Consider the following 22,884-nt stretch of genomic DNA (forward strand, 5'->3'; position numbering starts at 1 on the left):
CGACAGGTGTTCCACTTGAGGGGAGAGGTAATGAGCATGGCCCAGTGCACCTGTGCTAGACATAATCAGCGAGCAGGTGCAGAAGGGAGGGAGGGACATTCACTCACATCATGAGGCCATCCTTCTCACCACTGCCTCTGAAAAATCCAGGGAAGGAAGGGACAAAATGCCCTTAGAAGGTAAATGGCCTGTACACTGAAAACTACAAACCACTGCTGAAAGAATTAAACAGGGAAAAAATAATTGAAATGACATAGCATATTCATAGACTGGAGACATATTATTGTTGACATTTCTACACTACACGAAGGTAAGTAGTAATTCATTGTAATACATATAAAAATCCCAATGTCATTTTCAAAGTAAAAGAAAAAAAATCCTAAAATACATATGGAACCACTAAGGACTCCTAACAGACAAAACAATCCTGAGAACAAAGAACATAGATGGAGGCTTCTCACTTCCTGACTTCAAAACACATTACAAAGCCACAGGAATCAAAACTGTACGGTATGGACATAGAAACAGATACATAGGCCTAAAGACCAGAATAAATAACCCCCAAGAAAACTCATAGATACATGGCCAAATGAAATTCACCAAGCTTCTAAGACAACAAATAGGGAAAGTATAGTTTTTTCAACAGTCAATAGGATGAAAATATAACTTACAGAAAGATTACAAACATATATCAGAAAAGGAGCAAATGTCCAAAACATCTAAGAAAAACACTACAATTCAAATGCAAAATACATTAAAAAATTAAAAAGGGCAAATAACTGGGTTCAGAAATGTGCAAAGACTTAAATAAGACATTTCCTGAAAAAGACATACAAATGGCTAACAAATATAGGAAAAGGTTCACAGCCTCACTAATCATCAGGGCAAGGAAAATGAACACCTCACACCTGTTAGGCTGTGTATTATAAAGAAAAAAATTAACAGCTTAAGGCAAAGATGTAGGGAATTGGAAACTTTGTACACTGCTGGTGGGAATGTAAAATAGTGCAGCTCTTATGAAAAACAGTACGGGGGTTCCTTATAAAATTATAAACAGAAATATCATATGATTCAGCAATCACAGTTCTGGGTATATATCCAAAGGAAATTAAATCAGTATCACAATGAGATGAACTTAAGTTCATTGCAGCATTCTCCACAATAGCCTAGATATGCAACCAAATTCACAAAACAAGTAAGGGTCCTGTGCCTGAGCTAACCTTAGGTACTTCAAAACAACTCCATAAGTCTCTTAGCCCCTTAGAGAGGATGAAAGCAATATTAGAGTTAAAAGTAACTTGAACCAATTCCCTTAGTCTGGAATACTGAAACAAAAGTTCTACAGCAGGGGAAGCCTCCTAAACACACAGCACCTGCCAGGTTTACACAAGCCTTGGAAGAACTGGGAAGGATAAGACCAAGGCAGGCCTGAGGTAAGGTCAGAGCGTAGGCAGGACTGGGGTGTGGGGAGCAGGGGCAGGGCTGTCCGGATGGAGCAGTGGGTTGCAAGAAGAGCAGTGACCCTGGGTCCTGCTGCCCTGAGTCTCTCTCCTGGGCCTGGTGAATTTCAGGAGACCAGGTTTGCAGGTCTGTGAGAGCCAGTGTGTATAGCAAGCCCAGCAACCCCTTCACAGAGTCCTCTAGAATGCCTGCCAGCCATGAAGGGTCTTTAGGATCAGCTGGACGTGGAGGCCTCTCAAATGGAAAAATGTCTGCACATCAGCCTTGGGAGGTGCTGAGGCTGAAATGAGGAGACTGAGCACACGCATTGATTCCAAAGTATGTGTTCTGTGACTCATCCACCTCTGGGAGCGTGCATTCCATGAGGAATAAACAGTGAGGACAAAAGTAAGATGAAGCTACAAGTCCTGAACGTGTAGAGGGAGAGAGTTCAAGTCTCATCAACCACCTGACACTCACTATAAGAATTTATTCTCTAGTGTCATGTGACTATGAGACTTTTGTTCCCACTAGGATATGGCCATCATACGTGAATGTAAAACTGAAACCAAAATCCTGGTGCAAAATACTCTACAGGTACCAAACAGAAACGAACCTTTCATCTTTGACAGTGAAAAAGCAATGAAAGAATAGTCTTGTGAGAAACAAAATTTCTGAATGGCAAAGCAAGAAAAGATGACTATAAGCACAGTACAGTCAAAGGACATGGACACAATAACTCCATTATATCATTAAAATTTGGAAAGAGCAAATCAGAATCCTACACATATTTTCTTCTTCTCCCTGATTTCATATTCACCTTCCTTAGTTTCTAAAGAACCGGGTGGAACCCAAGTGTTCTAGGAATTGTTTCGCTTTATATCCTACCTGAGAGTTGTTCGCTATGTGAATCGTCATCAGCATCAGTGCTATGTATGCTCTCCAAGATCCATTCTGTACAAACACAACCATGAGCATAAAGTTATTATACAAGTTGACCCACCCATTTCTCCTACTCGACTTGCTGGCTCACACAGCATCACCCTGGTCTTCCCTCCAGGTTCTCAGACCTCATCTGTGCTCTGTGCAGACAGAGTCCTTCAATAAGATATTGATCACCGTTGAAAATTTCAAATGAGGGAGAGATGCTGAGAAAATCACCTTTCGACCCCTCACTTCTATAGACCCATTTATAGCTTTCACCGTCAACCTTACCAACCTGAAATTCCAGATGGTACAGACACACTTCAAACATGGCTAGTGTGACCAAGCAATTGTGTGTTTTTTGCATTTTTTAATAGAATGAGTTAATTATTCTTTGAACTAAATTAATTATAAATAGACACATTTGGTTCGTGACTACCACACTGGAAAGCTCAGCTGTAAGAAATCCAAAGATGAGAAAGAGGCAACCAGCCACCCTTCCCCTGGTTGTTTTTACTGCAGAAAATTTGATGGCCTGATCTGATCCTTCGTATGTAGGTATATCTTGGGCTCTTGAACCCACGCCAGGCATTGGGAGGGTCCTTGTGGACACTGAAATAGTACAGTCAACACTCAGATCCAAGAGGAATTCCCAGCAAGGGGCCCACTTGTAGACAGAGGTGAAGGGCATGGCCCAGTACACCTGTATTAGACATTATCAGAGAGTAGGTGCAGGGGGAGGGAGGGATTTCACTCTCTCCATGAGTCCATCCTTCTCAATCCTGACTCTAGAAGGCCTGAGGAAGGCAGTGGAAAAGGCCCCGTAGGAGGTGAAAATTTGTATACTGAAAACTACAGGACACTCTAGAAAGAAATTAAAGAACAGACAAGTAATTGGAATGACATACCATGTTCATAGACTGGATTATGAAATACTGTTGGCATTTCTATACTACATAAAGTGATGTACACATATATCACAACAACCCAGAAAATTCCATGTCATTATTATAGAAGTGGACAGAATTCTAAAATACATATGGAACCCCCCAAGTAGATAAAACAATCTTGAGAGAAAACAGCAATGATGGAGATTAACACTTCCTGAACTCAAAACACATAACAATGCCACAGTAGTCAAAACAGTCTGCTACTGGGATCAAGATAGTGATATAGACCAATGAAATATAATAGAGAGACCCCAAATAAATGCACATATATATGGCCAACTGATCTTTGCCAAGGTTCTAAGATTACCAAGTGAAGAAAGGATAGTCTCTTCAATAATCAACAGAATGAAAAGGCAACCTATAGGATGGGAGGAAATATGTGTAAACCTTGTATCTGAATAAGGGACCAATATCCAGAATATATAAGAAACTACTACAAGTCAATTTCAAAAAAACAGCGGGCAAATAACTGAGTTTCAAAATGGGTAAAAAGCTTCACTAGACATTTCTCCATAAAGACATACAAGTGGTCAATCTACATATGAAAATTTGCTCAACCTCGCTAAGCTTCAGGGAAATGGAAATCAAGCCACAAGGAGATATCACTCACACCTGTTAGGTTGTGTATTATAAAAAGGCAATTAGGGCTTCCCTGCTGGCACAGTGGATGAGAGTCCGCCTGCCGATGCAGGGGACACATGTTCGTGCCCAGGTCTGGGAGGATCCCACATGCCGCTGAGCAGCTTGTCCCATGAGCCATGGCCGCTGAGCCTGTGTGTTTGGAGCCTGCGCTCCGCAACGGGAGAGCCCACAACAATGAGAGACACATGTACTGCAAAAAAAAAAAAAAAGAAAGAAAGAAAATTAATGGATGCTGGCAGAGATGTGAAGAAGTGGAACTCCTGTACCCTGTTTTGTACCCTGTAGTAATGTAAAATGGTGTAGCCATTATGGAAAACAGAATGGATGTCCCCCAAAAATTATTAAGAGAACTCTCATAAAATCCAGCAGTCACTCATTTAGGTTTATATACAAAGGAGATAAAACAAGAATATCCAAGAGATATCTACAATCTCATGTCCATGGCAGCATTATACACAATACACAACATAGGAAAACTGCCTAGTGTCCATGGGAAGATGAATTAATAAAGAAAATGTGGTGTATACATAGAGTGGAATGCCATTCAGTCTTTGAAAAAGAAGGAAATCCTGCCATTTGCAGCAACACGAAAGAACTTGGAGGACATTTGTAAGAGTGAAATAAGCCAGTCACGGAAGGTCAAAAACTGAAAGAAAACTCCGAGAAGCAGAGAGTAGAAGGGTGGTTCCAAGAGCTGGCAGGAGGTTGACATGGGGAGTCTCTGTTCAATGGTTAGAATGTGTTATTTCAAAATGGAAAAGTTCTAGACACATGCTGTACAACAAGGTGCATGTAGTCAACAGGACTGACTGGACATTTCAAAACTTGTTAAGACGTTGGATTTCATCGTATGTGTACTTTTACAACAATAAAATATACATATGTAAAATAAATACCAAGTGGAAAAAGGGGAAAAAAGAAGAAAAATAAGGAAAGGGAGTCAACAGAGGGAAAGAAGAAAGGAGGAAGGGTCTCGAATGTACACAGGTATCAGGAGATAATGGGAGAGAAGCTCCTCTCCCCAGGCTTTAAAGAAGACATCTCTCCACAGTTCACTCCAGCAGGAGGGGGATGTCCTTTCTCTTCCCCATTCAACCAGAAGTGCCAATAGCATCCTAAGTGTGGCCCAGGCTGTGCTCTGGTGTACACTTTTCCTTGATCTCTAAACCAACCACACCTGACTCCCCATGGCTCAGGTGTCCTTAAAGTATCTCCTTCCACTTCTCTAAAGCATTTCCCTCTTCAAGTGCAGCCCGAGGCGCCAATCCTGTCCTCACACGTGGGGTCCACTGGGCGGGTCTCTGAGTTCTTAAGAGCCTCCCTGTGAGTAGCAGGCACTGAATCGCACACCAGGGTTCCCCTCAGCACCATCAGGTAACTACGACCTAGGGATTGACGATTTCTAGAACAACTTTACTCATAGACAGTCTCATGGTTAAACAAGTGACATTTTACAATCAAGCATTTTCAGTTTTTTCTTTGGTGGGGAAAATATTGACACATATAAGGCAATCATATTCTATTAAAGTATGTATTTCTCAAAGGACTCACTATCGAAAAAAAATTTTAAGTATAACTTTCCATGTTTTAATTGACTTTACTCTCAGACTTGTTTGCTTGCAAAAGCCTTCAGAAAATACCAAGAACATACATCATCTGGCAGTTTGCACAGCAACATGAGTGGAGATCCTCTTGTCACACTGCTTGATTTCTCTGTCCCACCTTGCAAAGCACAACCTCCTGTCCTCCCTCCTGGGAAGGGAGCCAGTGCCCACCCTGTGCTCAATCCTTGGGGTAGATATCTTGGTTCTGTCTTCACTGTATGCAGTGTTTCTTGCCCAGCACACAGAAACAGGGCCGGCACAAGTGATGGAAGACAGGCTTTCTACAGGAGAAGGACATTGCGTTTCCTTAGCAGAGAATCCGATAGTGAATATTAGCCTCAAAGGAGAAAGGTGGAGTGAATTTCCTCCATCTACTCCTGGAGGCTCCTTCTTTCTCGGACTCCTCCAGAACTGGGTGTGGCATGTGGGTACAATCATGGGCTCCCTGCAAAAAGAAGGAGTCCTGCCTAGCACTAGGTGCTTCAGGTAAGGGGGGAGGACTCCTCCTGAGGCTCTAATAGGAAACAGTTAGAATGAGGGAAGTGGCAGAGAGATGTATCATAACCATTCAGAATGTTATGAGACGTACTAAGAGATGAGATTTCTTATTAAATGAAGTTGTAATTGGCCCAGTAGTAGGCATGCTGAAACCCAGTTTTGTTCACTAAGAATCCAGCCATGGAGCAACTAAACCCGTGCACCACAACTACTAAGCCTGTGCTCTAGACCCTGAAAATCACAACTACTGAGCCCACGTGCCACAAATTTTGTAGCCCATGCACTTAGAGCCCGTGGTCTGGAACAACAGTAGCCACCGAAATGAGAAGCCCGCACAGTGCAACGAAGACCCAACACAGCCAAAAGAAAAAAAAAAAAGAATCCAGTAAACATTTGCCTGGGTGGTGATAGGATTTGTTTTCCAGGTTAAATGAGGCTCACTTGGTATAAAATCAATGCACACCCTGAAAGTGTACAGTTTATTTACTTTTATATCCATACCCATTCATGATGCAGAGTCGATGGGAAAATTTTTTAGAAAGATGGCACAAGGAACAGTGATGTTTATGGGAACATAAGTCAAGGGAAACACAACACAAAATGTTCACATACACACACAGAATCATACCACTCATTTCACATACAGACACACCCTTTCTCATGCACACAAACTTACACCACCTAACCGTAATACAGCTTCTTCCTGGGACTATAGTAACAGGTCACATTACTTGTAAATCTCTTTCTATCACCAGGACCCCTACTCTCATTCCCAGCACAAATTTGGAATCAGTTTGCCCTCTACACTAAAACCAGCAAGAATGTCCCACTTTCTCATCTTCAAAGTTCTTCCTCCCCAAGTGACTGATTCCAGAATACATACCGTTTTCACGTTCTGTGAAGGCCACCTGCAACTACAGAAGAGAAAACACTATGAGGATAAGATCACAGTGATGCTCAGGTCTTTTGTTCATTTGCTGACAGTAGAAAACCTGATAAGAAACAGTGGTCCAGGGAACCCAGCAAGGGTTATCAGAGCAAACCTACTCAGGCTGAAAGGCAAGAACTTTTCTAGGAGGATGGAACTTCCAAGTCCATTTAGGTTGGAAATTACAGAATTCTCTGCCTAGAGGAAAAATCGCTCCAGGAGAGAGAGCTCCATACTCTACAGGCTGTAATGGATGCTGTCAATTTTAATGTCCTGAGGAATCAGGCACCATGAGTTGGTAATAGACTCTCACTCCACATTCTCCCAACCAAGGGAATTGTATGTATCTGGAAGGAATACCCTCAAATATTCATAACTTAAATCTATTGAAAGAGAAATAAAGCAATATTTCGATCTCAGACCAGAAAAAATCCAGCTTACCTTGATGATCCTCGGAGGCTTTTCTTCTGTCCTATCACGGTGCAGGTCTACCGCCACATCATCAGGGAGAGCTGGAGGGACACAGAGTAACTGTCAGGACACTGGTGATGCAGCTCAGGAATGACTCAGGGCCTTTCTTCTCGATGAGGACATGGGGTGGTGTGTATGGATGTGGGAGGTTAGTAAGTGTGGGCTGAGCTGGTGTTGGGCCATCCTCTTTGCGGGATGAAGGAAGGTAAAGGACAAGAGGAAGGAAATGAAAACAGAGCTTTGGCTTTGTAGCTAAAGGGAGCCTAATCAGAAGGGAAGGGTCGATCTAAAAAATGGTAAACATTAAAATGCATGCTCTGTTTCAATGACAGAGACCCATGACCCATCCTGCCTCTTTTGAGCTTCTGCTAAATTGCCACTGTCGCTTGATTTTTCCCAGATCACTCTTTCCCCAGCATCCACAATGCCAGCTACTGCATTTATCATGACTTCTGTTGTATGATATTTTATACTTGATTAACAGCAACCTCCATTAAAGGACTGAATTCAATCCTAGACAAAATATGCTACATTTATTCACTAATCACTTGTCTTAAAGAAAATCAAATACACAAGATTTGACAAAACTGAAATCCTACCCTTTAGATACAGCCACTATCAATCGTATCATATTTTTCTCCCAGTCTTTGTTTGCTATACAATGTACGTATGCCCACTGAGTCAGCGGCTGTCCATACTCTAGGGAGCTGTTCCATAAGTGGGACACTTTGTTATGAAGAGGGAGCCCGGACTCAGCACAGCCTGTTTCTAACCCAGCTGTGCAGGAGAAGTGTACAGGCTAACAGTCAGGTTCCACTTTGAGTCCTTGGGTGTGGGCTACAGGAATTGACCAATTCTATGGCTTGTGGTAATGTTATCCAATACAATAAATAGCTCACTGATTCTTATCTGCTTTTGGCCTTGTTTAAGCAATGACACCAGCACTGACAGATATGACCTGTACTGTGTACATGGTGTCTCAAACCTCTCAGAATCTGTAGCTGACCAGGAGAATGCAGGTCTTGAGGTGAATTTCACATTAATGACTGTGCCAAAGTCAACTGATAAGTCCAGCCATAGCTGCCCTGGATTCTGTGATCATTAAGGCCACCTGATGGGCAAGGTCTGGACCTTTGTAGATGCTAGGACTTCCAGCCAAGGATACGAATGCAGGGACTCCCTTGCTCCATGACTGAGGATCCCTTGGCTGAGTTGTAAGTGCAGGTCAGGGATCCAGAGCATCCATATTGGGACCAACCCCTGGGTTCTCAGTTTGGCTTTTCCACTTAGGAGATCAAGAGCTTAGAACATTTATCTCTGCACCATCTCCTTCTGAGGAAAAGGAATATTAACCAAATCTGGGCAACAGCTGTGTTGAGGGAAGAACATGCAACCAACTTCACAAAACAAGTAAGGGTTCTGTGCCTGAGCTAACCTTAGGTACTTCAAAAGAACTCCGTAAGTATCTTAGCCCCTTAGAGCGGATGAAAGCAATATTAGAGTTAAAAGTAACTTGTCCCAATTCCCTTAATCTGGAAAACTGAAACAAAATTCTACAGCAGAGGAAGCCTCATAAACACAGAGCACCTGCCTGGGTATACCCCAGCCTTGGAAGAACTGGGAAGGATAAGACCAAGGCAGGCCTGAGGAAAGGTCAGAGGGTAGGCAGGACTGTGCGGTGGGGAGCAAGAGCAGGGCTGTCTGGAAGGAGCAGTGGGTTGTAAGAAGAGCAGTGACCCTGGGTCCTGCTGCCCTGAGTCTCTGTCCTGGGCCTGGTCAACCCCAGGAGACCAGGTCAGCAGGGCTTTGAAAGCAAGTGTGTGAAATAGCCCAGCAGCACCTTCACACTGTCCTCTAGAATTCCTGCCGGCCATGAAGGGTCTTTAGGGGCAGCTGGACGTGGACCCCTCTCAAATGGAAGCATGTCAGCACATCAGCCTTGGGGAAATGGAGAGGCTGAGATGAGCTCAAGGTGACTGAGCACATGCAGTGTTCCCAGAGCATGTGTTCTGTGACTCATCCATCTCTGGGACTGTCCTTTACAAGAGGAACTAACAGTGAGGACAAAACATGAGGTGGAGCCACAAGTCCTGAAAGTGCAGAGGGAGACAGTTCACTTCTCATCCACCACCTCACCCTTTCTAGAAGAACTTGGTCTCAAGTTTCAAGGGCCCATGAGTGTTTTGACCCATGAGTGTTTTGTTCTGTCCATCATGGGTCAATATGCAAAAGAAAACAAACTCTCCTGTGCACAATACCCTACATGTGCTAACCAGAAAACAAACTTCCATATTAGGGAGTGACAAGCACAAGAAAGAGCAGCTCATGTGCAAAAGATCATTTTTGATGAGCAAATCAAGAAAATGTGATTATAGAGCACAGTCACGTCTAAGGACACAATTGCTTTCTCTTGTATCATTAAAATATGAAAAAAACAAGTCCGAACTCTACACATATTTTATTCTTCTTTCTGATTTCATATCCACCTTCCTCAGTCTCCAAAGCAGGAGATATAACCCTAAAGTTCCAGGAACCCTCTGCCATTAGATCCTACCTAAGTGTTGTTCCTACCTGTATCCTTTTCCTTATCACGGCCACAAATGCTATCCAGAGTCGAATCTGTAGAAACACGAACATGAATTTACAAGTCTTATGGATACATTTAAAATGTGACTAATGTGACTGAGTAATTGGATATTTTATTTGTTTTATTTTAATACTATGAGTTAATCATTAATTGAGTTAAATAAATTATAACAGGCACATCTAGCTAGTGGCTACCACACTGTAATACACATCCCTCTCTTTCTCTCTCTCCATATATATATATATATATATATATATATATATATATACCCATTCAAGATGGCTGTTTGCTGATGGTTTATCAAAGGAAAAACTTGTGCCCAGTGAAGTACTTAGTACAAGAGGTAAGAGGGATGCGTCACTCTGCTGGTTTCCCTGGTAACCGATGAGCCCAACTGCTGTCAATTCCCCCTTTAACTGGTAGCCTGCCTATTCCGCCCAGAGTGAAGAATGCTCCTACTGCTGCTGCTGCGTTCTGACTGCCATTGGCTATCTACAGTGGGATGTCTCTCCAGGACTACATTGCTTCTGACGTGAAAGATCTCCCATCTATTAAACCATGAATGTCTCTGTCCCTGATTCCAGGCTCTGTTCTTAGCCCTGAGGTTGAGCAAGTACAGGGCTTGCAGGTGTGAGAGGTGCAGCCCAACACATTCTGCAGGGCAGTTTGCTTGCCAGATTTGATGATTCATTTGTAGGTGTTTCCTAGGATCAGGCACACTTGCCAGGCACTCATGAGACCTTGGGGACACTGAAACAGTAATGTCAACACCCAGATCCTAGAGGAATTCCCGACAGGTGTTCCACTTGGGGGGAGAGGTAATGAGCATGGCCCAGTGCAACTGTGCTAGACATAATCAGCGAGCAGCTGCAGAAGGGAGAGAGGGACATTCAATCACTTCATGAGGCCATCGTTCTCACCACTGCCTCTGAAATATCCAGGGAAGGAAGGGACAAAATGCCCTTAGAAGGTAAATGGCCTGTACACTGAAAACTACAAACCACTGCTGAAAGTATTTAACAAGGAAAAAATAATTGAAATGGCATATCATATTCATAGACTGGAGATTTCTTATTGTTGACATTTCTACACTACCCAAAGGTAATTATAAATTCATTGTAATACATATCAAAATCCCAATGTCATTTTCAAAGAAATAGAAAACTGCTTTTGCTGCATCCCATAGGTTTTGGGTCGTCGTGTCTCCATTGTCATTTGTTTCTAGGTATTTTTTTATTTCCTCTTTGATTTCTTCAGTGATCACTTCGTTATTGAGTAGTGTATTGTTTAGCCTCCATGGGTTTCTATTTTTTACAGATCTTTTCCTGTAACTGATGTCTAGTCTCATAGCATCGTGGTCGGAAAAGATACTTGATACAATTTCAATTTTCTTAAATTTACCAAGGCTTGATTTGTGACCCAAGATATGATCTATCCTGGAGAATGTTTCATGAGCACTTGAGAAAAATGTGTATTCTGTTGTTTTTGGATGGAATGTCCTATAAATATCAACTAAGCCCATTTCTCCACAGAAGATATACAGACTGCCAACAAACACATGAAAGGATGCTCAACATCTTTACTCATTAGAGAAATGCAAATCAAAACTACAATGAGATATCATCTCACACCAGTCAGAATGGCCATCATCAAAAAATCTAGAAACAATAAATGCTGGAGAGGGTGTGGAAAAAAGGGAACACTCTTGCACTGCTGGTGGGAATGTGAATTGGTACAGCCGCTATGGAGAACGGTATGGAGGTTCCTTAAAAAACTACAAATAGAACTACCATATGACCCAGCAATCCCACTACTGGGCATATACCCTGAGAAAACCATAATTCAAAAAGAGACATGTACCAAAATGTTCATAGCAGCCCTATTTACAATAGCCCGGAGATGGAAACAACCTAAGTGTCCATCATCGGATGAATGGATAAAGAAGATGTGGCACATATATACAATGGAATATTACTCAGCCATAAAAAGGAATGAAATTGAGCTATTTGTAATGAGGTGGATAGACCTAGAGTCTGTCATACAGAGTGAAGTAAGTCAGAAAGAGAAAGACAAATACTGTATGCTAACACATATATATGGAATTTAAGAAAAAAAAATGTCATGAAGAACATAGGGGTAAGACAGGAATAAAGACACAGACCTACTAGAGAATGGACTTGAGGATATGGGGAGGGGGAAGGGTAAGCTGTGACAAAGTGAAAGAGCGGCATGGACATATATACACTACCAAACGTGAGGTAGATAGCTAGTGGGAAGCAGCCGCATAGCACAGGGAGGTCAGCTCGGTACTTTGTGACCGCCTGGAGGGGTGGGATAGGGAGGGTGGGAGGGAGACGCAAAAGGGAGGGGTTATGGAAACATATGTATATGTATAACTGATTAAATTTGTTATAAAAAAAAATAAAAAATAAAATAAAAAAATAATAATAAAATAAAAAAAAATAAAAAAAAAAAAAAAAAAAAAGAAATAGAAAAAAAAAGATCCTAAAATATATATGGAAACACTAAGGAGTCCAAACAGACAAAACAATCCTGAGAACAAAGAACATAGATGGAGGCTTCTCACTTCCTGTCTTCAAAACACACTACAAAGCCACAGGAATCAAAACTGTATGGTACTGACATAGAAACAGATACATAGGCCTAAAGACCAGAATAAATAAATCCCAAGAAAACTCATAGATACAGGGCCAAATGAAATTCACCAAGCTTCTAAGACAACAAATAGGGAAAGTATAGTTTTTTCAACAGTCAATAGGATGAAAATATAACTTACAGAAAGATTACAAACATATATCAGAAAAGGAGCTAATGTCCAAAACATCTAAGAAAAACACTACAACTCAAATGCAAAATACATTAAAAAATTAAAAAGGGTAAATAAATGGGTTAAGAAATGTGCAAAGACTTAAATAAGACATTTCCTGAAAAAGACATACAAAAGAGTAACAAATATAGGAAAAGGTTCTCAACCTCACTAATCATCAGGGCAATGCAAATGAACACCTCACACCTGTTAGGCTGTGTATTATAAAGAAAAAAATTAACAGTTTAAGGCCAAGATGTGGGGAATTGGAAACTTTGTACACAGCTGGTGGTAATGTAAAATGGTGCAGCTCTTGTGAAAAAGAGTATGGGTGTTCCTTATAAAATTATAAACAGAAATATCATATGATTCAGCAATCACAGTTCCGGGTATATATCCAAAGGAAGTTAAATCAGTATCACAATGAGATGAACTTAGGTTCATTGCAGCATTCTCCACAATAGCCTAGATATGCAACCAACTTCACAAAAAAAGTAAGTGTCCGGTGCCTGAGCTAACCTTAGGTACTTCAAAACAACTCCGTAAGTCTCTTAGCCCCTTAGAGAGGATGAAAGCAATATTAGAGTTAAAAGTAGCTTGAACCAATTCCCTTAGTCTGGAATACTGAAACAAAAGTTCTACAGCAGGGGAAGCCTCCTAAACACACAGCACCTGCCAGGGTTTACCCCAGCCTTGGAAGAACTGGGAAGGATAAGCCCAAGGAAGGCCTGAGGAAAGGTCCGAGGGAAGGCAGGACTGGAGTGTGGGGAGCAGGGGCAGGGCTGTCCGGATGGAGCAGTGGGTTGTAAGAAGAGCAGTGACCCTGGGTCCTGCCGCCCTGAGTCTCTGTCCTGGGCCTGGTGAATTCCAGGAGACCAGGTTAGCAGGGCTGTGACAGCCAGTGTGTGAAGCGAGCCCATCAGACCCTTCACACAGTCCTCTAGAATTCTTGCCGGCCATGAAGGGTCTTTAGGGGCAGTTGGACGTGGAGCCCTCTCAATTGGAAACCTCTCAGCACATCAGCCTTGGGAGGTGCTGAGGCTGAAATGAGGAGACTGAGCACATGCAGTGATCCAAAAGAATGTGTTCTGAGACTCATCCATCTCTGGGAGCGCGCTTTCCATGAGGAATAAACAGTGAGGACAAAAGTAACATTAAGCTACAAGTCCTGAAAGTGTAGAGGGAGAGAGTTCAAGTCTCATCCACCACCTGACACTCACTATAAGAACTTGTTCTCCAGTGTCAAGTGACTATGGGAGTTTTGTTCCCACTAGGATATGGCCATCATACGTGAATGTAAAAATGAAATCAAAACCTTGGTGCAAAATACCCTCCAGGTATCAAACAGAAAAGAACCTTTCATTTTTGGCAGTGAAAAAGCAATGAAAGAGTAGTCTTGTGAGAAAGAAAATTTCTGAATGGCAAAGCAAGAAAAGATGACTATAAGCACAGTACAGTCAAAAGACATGGACACAATAACTCTATTATATCATTAAAATTTGGAAAGAACAAATCAGAATTCTACACATATTTCCTTCTTCTTCCTGATTTCATGTTCACCTTCCTTCATTTCTAAAGAACCGGGTGGAATCAAAGTGTTCTAGGAATTGTGTCCCTTTAGATCCTACCTGAGAGTTGTTCCCTATGTGAATCGTCCTCAGCATCACTGCTATCTATGCTCTCCACCATGCATTTTGTACAAACACAACTATGAGCCTAAAGTTATCATACAAGTTGACCCACCCATTTCTCCTACTCGACTTGCTGGCTCACACAGCATCACCCTGGTCTTCCCTCCAGGTTCTCAGACCTCCCCTGTGCTCTGTGCAGACAGAGTCCTTCAATAAGATATTGATCACAGTTGAAAATTTCAAATGAGGAAGAGATGCTGAGAAATTCACCTTCCAACCCCTCACTTCTATAGACCCATTTATAGCTTTCACCGTCAACTTTACCAACCTGAAATTCCAGATGTTACAGACACACTTGGAACATGGCTAGTGTGACCAAGCAATTGTGTGGTTTTTGCATTTTTTAATAGAATGATTTAATTATTTTTCGAACTAAATTAATTATAAATAGAGACATTTGGTTAGTGGCTACCACACTGGAAAGCTCAGCTCTAAGAAATCCAAAGATGAGATAGAGGCAACCAGCCACCCCTCCCCTGGCTGTTCCTTACGGCAGAAAATTTGATGGCCTGATCTGATCATTCGTATGTAGGTATATCTTGGGCTCTTGTACCCACGCCAGGCATTGCGAGAGTCCTTGTGGACACTGAAATAGTACAGTCAACACTCAGATCCAAGAGGAATTCCCAGCAAGGGGCCCAATTGTAGACAGAGGTGAAGGGCATGGCCCAGTACACCTGTATTAGACATAATCAGAGAGTAGGTGCAGAGGGGCGGGATGGATTTCACTCTCTCCATGAGTCCATCCTTCTCACCCCTGACTCTAGAGGACCTGAGGAAGGCAGTGGAAAAGGCCCCGTAGGAGGTGAAAAAATTGTATACTGAATACTACAGGACATTGGGGAAAGTAATTACAGAAGAGACAAGTAATTGGAATGACATACCATGTACATAGACTGGATTATTAAATACTGTTGGCATTTCTATACTACATAAAGGGATGTACACATATATCACAACAACCCACAAAATTCCATGTCATTATTATAGAAGTGGACAGAATTCGAAAATACATATGGAACACCCCCAAGTAGATAAAACAATCTTGAGAGCAAAAAGCAATGATGGAGATTAACACTTCCTGAACTCAAAACACATAACAATGCCACAGTAGTCAAAATAGTCTGCTACTGGCATCAAGACAGTGAGATAGACCAATGAAATATAATAGAGAGACCCCAAATAAACGCACATATATATGGCCAACTGATCTTGGCCAAGGTTCTAAGATTACCAAGTGAAGAGAGGATAGTCCCTTCAACAATCAACAGAATGAAAAGGCAACATATAGGATGGGAGGAAATATGTGTAAACCTTGTATCTGCATAAGGGACCAATATCCAGAATATATAAGAAACTACTACAAGTCAATTTCAGAAAAACACGGGCAAATAATGGACTTTAAAAATGGGTAAAAAGCTTCACTAGACATTTGTCCATAAAGACATACAAGTGGTCAATCTACATATGAAAATTTGCTCGACATCGCTAAGCATCAGGGAAATGGAAATGAAGCTCCAAGGAGATATCACCGACACCTCTTAGAATGTGTATTATAAAAAGACAATGAGGGCCTCACGGTTGGCACAGTGGTTGAGAGTCCGCATGCCGAGGCAGGGGACACGTGTTTGTGCCCCGGTCTGGGAGGATCCCACATGCCGCTGAGCAGCTGGGCCCATGAGCCATGGCCGTTTAGCCTGTGCGTTTGGAGCCTGTGCTCCTCAACGGGAGAGCCCACAACAATGAGAAGCCCGTGTAATGCAAAAAAAAAAAAAAAAAAAAAAAAGAAAATTAACGGATGCTGGCAAAGATGTGAAGAAGTGGAACTTCTGTACCCTATTTTGTAACCTGAAATAATGTAAAATGGTGTAGCCATTATGGAAAACAGAATGGAGGTCCCCCAAAAATTATTAAGAGAACTCTCATAAAATCCAGCAATCACTCATTTACGTTTATATACAAAGGAGATAAAACAAGAATGTCCAAGAGATATCTACAATCTCATGTCCATTGCAGCATTATACACAATACACAACATAGGAAAACTGCCTAGTGTCCATGGGAAGATGAATTAATAAAGAAAATGTGGTGTATACATAGAGTGGAATGTCATTCAGTCTTTGAAAAGGAAGGAAATCCTGCCATTTGCAGCAACACGAAAGAACTTGGAGGACATTTGTAAGAGTGAAATAAGCCAGTCACAGAAGTTCAAAAACTGAAAGGAAGCTCCGAGAAGCAGAGAGTAGAAGGGTGGTTCCAAGAGCTGGCAGGAGGTTGACATGGGAAGTCTCTGTTCAATGGTTAGAATGTGTTATTTGCAAAATGGAAAAGTTCTAGACACATGCTGTACAACAAGGTGCATGTAGTCAACAGGACTGACTGGACATTTCAAAACCTGTTAAGACGTTGGATTTTATCGTATGTGTACTCTTATAACAATAAAATATACATATGTAAAATAAATACAAAGTGGAAAAAGGGGAAAAAAGAAGAAAAATAAGGAAAGGGAGTCAACAGAGTGAAAGAAGAAAGCAGGAAGGGTCTCGAATGTACACAGGTATCAGGAGATAATGGGACAGAAGCTCCTCTCCCCAGGCTTTAAAGAAGACATCTCTCCAGAGTTCACTCCAGCAAGAGGGGGATGTCCTTTCTCTTCCCCATTCAAGCAGAAGTGCCAATAGCATCCTAAGTGTGGCCCAGGCTGTGCTCAGGTGTACACTTTTCCTTGATGTCTAAACCAAGCACCCCTGACTCCCCATGGCTCAGGTGCCCTTCCTGTATCTCCTTCCACTTCTCTAAAGCATTTCCCTCTTCAAGTCCAGCCCGAGGCTCCAATCCTGTCCTCACACGTGGGGTCCACTGGGCGGGTCTCTGCGTTCTTAAGAGCCTCCCTGTGAGTAGCAGGCACTGAATCGCACATCAGGGTTCCCCTCAGCACCATCAGGAAACCACGACCTAGGGATTGAGGATTTCTAGAACAACTTTATTCATACACAGTCTCTTGGGTAAACAAGTGACATTTTACAATCAAGCATTTTCAGTGTTTTCTTTGGTGGGGAAAATATTGACACATATAAGGCAATCATATTCTATTAAAGTATGTATTTCTCAAAGGACTCACTATCGAAAAAAAATTTTTAAGTATATCTTTCCATGTTTTAATTGACTTTACTCCCAGAATTGTTTGCTTGCAAAACGCCTTCAGAAAATACCAAGAACCTACTTCATCTGGCAGTTTGCACAGCAACATGAGTGGAGATGCTCTTGTCACACTGCTTGGTTTCTCTGTCCCACCTTGCAAAGCACAACCTCCTCTCCGCCCTCCTGGGAAGGGAGTCAGTGCCCACCCTGAGCTCAATCCCTGGGGTAGATCTCTTGGTTCTGTCTTCACTGTACGCAGTGTTTCTTGCCCAGCACACAGAAACAGGGCCGGCACAAGTGATGGAAGACAGACTTTCCACAGGAGAAGGACATTGCGTTTCCTTAGCACAGAATCCGATAGTGAATATTAGCCTCAAAGGAGAAAGGTGGAGTGAATTTCCTCCATCTACTCCTGGAGGCTCCTTCTTTCTCGGACTCCTCCAGAACTGGGTGTGGCATGTGGGGACAAGCATGGGCTCCCTACAAAATGATGGAGGCCTACCTAAAACAAGGTGCTTCAGGTAAGGGGGGAGGACTCATCCCGAAGCTCTAATAGGAAAGAGTTAGAATGAGGGAAGTGGTAGAGAGTTGTATCATAACCATTCAGAATGCTATGAGACCTACTAAGAGATGAGATTTCTTATTAAATGAAGTTGTAATTGACCCAGTAGTAGGGATTGTGAAATACAGTTTTGTTCACTAAGAATCCAGTCATGGAGCAACTAAGCCCGTGCACCACAACTACTAAGCCCGTGCTCTAGAGCCCGCAAGTCAAGGCCAAGATGTGGGGAATTGGAAACTTTGTACACTGCTGGTGGGAATGTAAAATGGTGCCGCTATTATGGAAAAGAGTATGGGGGTTCCTTTTAAAATTATAAACAGAAATATCATATGATTCAGCAATCACAGTTCTGGGTATATAGCCAAAGGAAATTAAATCAGTATCACAATGAGATGAACTTATGTTCATTGCAGCATTCTCCACAATAGCCTAGATATGTAACCAACTTCACAAAACAAGTAAGGGTCCTGTGCCTGAGCTAACATTAGGTACATCAAAACTACTCCGTAAGTCTCTTAGCTCTTTAGAGAGGATGAAAGCAGTGTTAGAGTTAAAAGTAACTTTTCCCTATTCCCTTAGCCTGGAATACTGACACAATATTCTACAGCAGAGGAAGCCTCATAAACACACAGCAACTGCCAGGGTTTACACCAGTCTTAGAAAAACTGGGAAGGATAAGACCAAGGCAGGCCTGAGGAAAGGTCAGAGGGTAGGCAGGACTGGAGTGTGGGGAGCAGGGGCAGGTCTGTCCGGATGGAGCAGTGGGTTGTAAGAAGAGCAGTGACCCTGGGCCCTACTGCCATGAGTCTCTGTCCTGGGCCTGGTGAATTCCAGGAGACCAGGTTAGCAGGGCTGTGAGAACCAGTGTGTGAAGTGAGCCCAGCAGCCCCTTCACACAGTCCTCTACAATTCCTGCCGCCCATGAAGGGTCTTAAGGGGCAGCTGGACGTGGACCCCTCTCAAATGGAAGCACCTTCAGCACATCAGCCTTGGGAGGTGCTGAGGCTGAAATGAGGAGACTGAGCACATGCAGTGGCCCCAAAGCATGTGTTCTGTGACTCATCCATCTCTGGGAGCGCATTTTCCATGAGGATTAAACAGTGAGGACAAAAGTAACATTAAGCTACAAGTCCTGAAAGTGTAGAGGGAGAGAGTTCAAGTCTCATCCACCACCTGATACTCAGTATAAGAACTTGTTCTCCAGTGTCAAGTGACTATGAGAGTTTTATTCCCACTAGGATATGGCCATCATACGCGAATGTAAAAAGGAAACCAAAATCCCTGGTGCAAAATACCCTCCAGGTACCAAACAGAAACGAACCTTTCATCTTTGGCAGAGAAAAATCAATGAAAGAGTAGTCTTCTGAGAAAGAAAATTTCTGAATGGCAAAGCAAGAAAAGATGACTATAAGCACAGTACAGTCAAAGGACATGGACACAATAACTCTATTATATCATTAAAATTTGGAAAGAGCAAATCAGAATTCTACACATATTTCCTTCTTCTTCCTGTTTGCATATACACCTTCCTTAGTTTCTAAAGAACCGGGTGGAACCCAAGTGTTCTAGGAGTTGTCTCGCTTTAGATCCTACCTGAGAGTTGTTCGCTATCAGAATCGTCATCAGCATCACTGCTATATATGCTCTCCATGATCCATTCTGTACAAACACAACATGAGCATAAAGTTATTATACAAGTTGACCCACCCATTTCTCCTACTCGTCTTGCTGGCTCACAGAGCATCCCCCTGGTCTTCCCTCCAGGTTCTCAGACCTCCCCTGTGCTCTGTGCAGACAGAGTCCTTCAATAAGATATTGATCACAGTTGAAAATTTCAAATGAGGAGGAGGTGCTGAGAAAATCACCTTTCAACCCCTTACTTCTATAGACCCATTTACAGCTTTCACCGTCAACCTTACCAACCTGAAATTCCAGATGTTATAGACACACTTCAAACATGGCTAGTGTGACCAAGCAATTGTGTGGTTTTTGCATTTTTTAATAGAATGAGTTAAGTCTTGTTTGAACTAAATTAATTATAAATAGACACATTTGGTTAGTGGCTACCACACTGGAAACTCAGTTCTAAGAAATCCAAAGATGAGAAAGAGGCAACCAGCCACCATTCCAATGGTTGTTATTTACTGCAGAAAATTTGATGGCCTGATCTGATCATTCATATGTAGGTATATCTTGGGCTCTTGGACCCAAGCCAGACATTGGGAGAGTCCTTGTGGACACTGAAATAGTACAGTCAACACTCAGATCCAAGAGGAATTCCCAGCAAGGGGCCCACTTGTAGACAGAGGCGAAGGGCATGGCCCAGTACACCTGTATTACACATAATCAGAGAGTAGGTGCAGGGGGAGGGAGGGATTTCAATCTCTCTATGAGTCCATCCTTCTCAATCCTGACTCTATAAGACCTGAGAAAGGCAGTGAAAAACACCCCGTAGGAGGTGAAAAATTTGTATACTGAAAACTACAGGACATTGCTGAAAAAAATTAAAGAAGAGACAAGTAATTGGAATGACATACCATGTTCATAGACTGGATTATTAAATACTGTTGGCATTTCTATTCTACATAAAGTGATGTACACATATATCGCAACAACCCACAAAATTCAATGTCATTATTATAGAAGTGGACAGAATCCTAAAATACATATGGAACCCCCACAAGTAGATAAAACAATCTTGAGAGCAAAGAGCAATGATGGAGATTAACACTTCCTGAACTCAAAACACATAACAATGCCACAGTAGTCAAAATAGTCTGCGACTGGCATCAAGACAGTGAGATAGACCAATGAAATATAATAGAGAGACCTCAAATAAACGCACATATATTTGGCCAAGGTTCTAAGATTACCAAGTGAAGACAGGATAGTCTCTTCAACAATCAACAGCATGAAAAGGCAACCTATAGGATGGGAGGAAATATGTGTAAACCTTGTATCTGAATGAGAGACCAATATCCAGAATATATAAGAGACTACTACAAGTCAATTTCAGAAAAACAGCAGGCAAATAACTGAGTTTAAAAATGGGTAAAAATCTTCACTAGACATTTCTCCATAAAGACATACAAGTGGTCAATCTACATATGAAAATTTGCTCAACCTCGCTAAGCATCAGGGAAATGGAAATCAAGCCACAGGGAGATATCACTCACACCTGTTAGGATGTGTATTATAAAAAGACAAATAGATCTTCCGTGGTGGCACAGTGGTTGAGAGTCCGCCTGCCGAGGCAGGGGACACATGTTCATTCCCCGGTCTGGGAGGATGCCACATGCCGCTGAGCGGCTGGGCCCATGTCCCATGGCTGCTGAGCCTGTGCATTTGGAGCCTGTGCTCTGCAACGGGAGAGCCCACAACAATGAGAGACACGTGTGCTGCAAAAAAAAAAAAAAAAAAAAATAAGAAAGAAAGAAAATTAATGGATGCTGGCAGAGATGTGAAGAAGTGGAACTCCTGTACCCTGTTTTGTACCCTGGAGTAATGTAAAATGGTGTAGCCATTATGGAAAACAGAATGGAGGTCCCTGAAAAATTATTAAGAGAACTATCATAAAATCCTGCAGTCACTCATTTAGGTTTATATACAAAGGAGATAAAACAAGAATGTCCAAGAGATATCTACAATCTCATGTCTATTGCAGCATTATACACAATACACAACATAGGAAAACTGCCTAGTGTCCATGGGAAGATGAATTAATAAAGAAAATGTGGTGTATACATACAGTGGAAAGTCACTCAGTCTTTGAAAAAGAAGGAAATCCTGCCATTTGCAGCAACACGAAAGAAAGTAGAGGACATTTCTAAGAGTGAAATAAGCCAGTCACAGAAGGTCAAAAACTAAAAGAAAACTCCGAGTAGCAGAGAGCAGAAGGGGGGTTCCAAGAGCTGGCAGGAGGTTGACATGGGAAGTCACTGTTCAATGGTTAGAATGTGTTATTTCAAATTGGAACAGTTCTAGATACATGCTGTAAAACAAGGTGCATGTAGTCAACAGGACTGCCTGGACATTTCAAAACTTGTTATGAAGTTGGATTTCATCGTATGAGTATTTTTACAACAATAAAATACACATATGTAAAATAAATACAATGGGGAAAAAGGGGAAAAAAGAAGAAAAATAAGGAAAGGGAGTCGACAGAGGGAAAGAAGAAAGCAGGAAGGGTCTCGAATGTACACAGGTATCAGGAGATAATGGGAGAGAAGCTCCTCTCCCCAGGCTTTAAAGAAGACATCTCTCCAGAGTTCACTCCAGCAAGAGGGGGATGTCCTTTCTCTTCCCCATTCAACCAGAAGTGCCAACAGCATCCTAAGTGTGGCCCAGGCTGTGCTCAGGTGTACACTTTTCCTTGATCTCTAAACCAACCACACCTGATTCCCCATGGCTCAGGTGCCCTTCCTGTATCTCCTTCCACTTCTCTAAAGCATTTCCCCCTTCAAGTCCAGCCCGAGGCGGCAATCCTGTCCTCACACGTGGGGTCCACTGGGCGGGTCTCTGAGTTCTTAAGAGCCTCCCTGTGAGTAGCAGGCACTGAATCGCACACCAGGGTTCCCCTCAGCACCATCAGCAAACTACGACCTAGGGATTGAGGATTT

General features: G+C 42.3%; 1 protein-coding gene across 1 annotated transcript in view; it reads right to left on the reverse strand.

The window, feature by feature from the left end:
• The window catches only part of LOC309797519 (uncharacterized protein), a gene marked incomplete at both ends in the record, with an annotated part of 39,607 nt that overhangs the window by 14,584 nt on the left and 2,139 nt on the right, over positions 1-22,884 (reverse strand). Inside the window, 5 exons of the mRNA XM_082646028.1 lie at positions 2,329-2,394; positions 6,942-6,972; positions 7,428-7,498; positions 10,029-10,076; positions 19,859-19,924. Coding sequence (XP_082502154.1) covers positions 2,329-2,394; positions 6,942-6,972; positions 7,428-7,498; positions 10,029-10,076; positions 19,859-19,924 — 282 coding nt within the window. The remainder of the gene's footprint in view (positions 1-2,328; positions 2,395-6,941; positions 6,973-7,427; positions 7,499-10,028; positions 10,077-19,858; positions 19,925-22,884) is intronic.

The sequence above is a fragment of the Mesoplodon mirus genome (assembly GCF_964341445.2).
Source record: "Mesoplodon mirus genome assembly, contig: HAP1_SCAFFOLD_680, whole genome shotgun sequence".
NCBI classification, from domain to species: Eukaryota; Metazoa; Chordata; class Mammalia; order Artiodactyla; family Ziphiidae; genus Mesoplodon; species Mesoplodon mirus.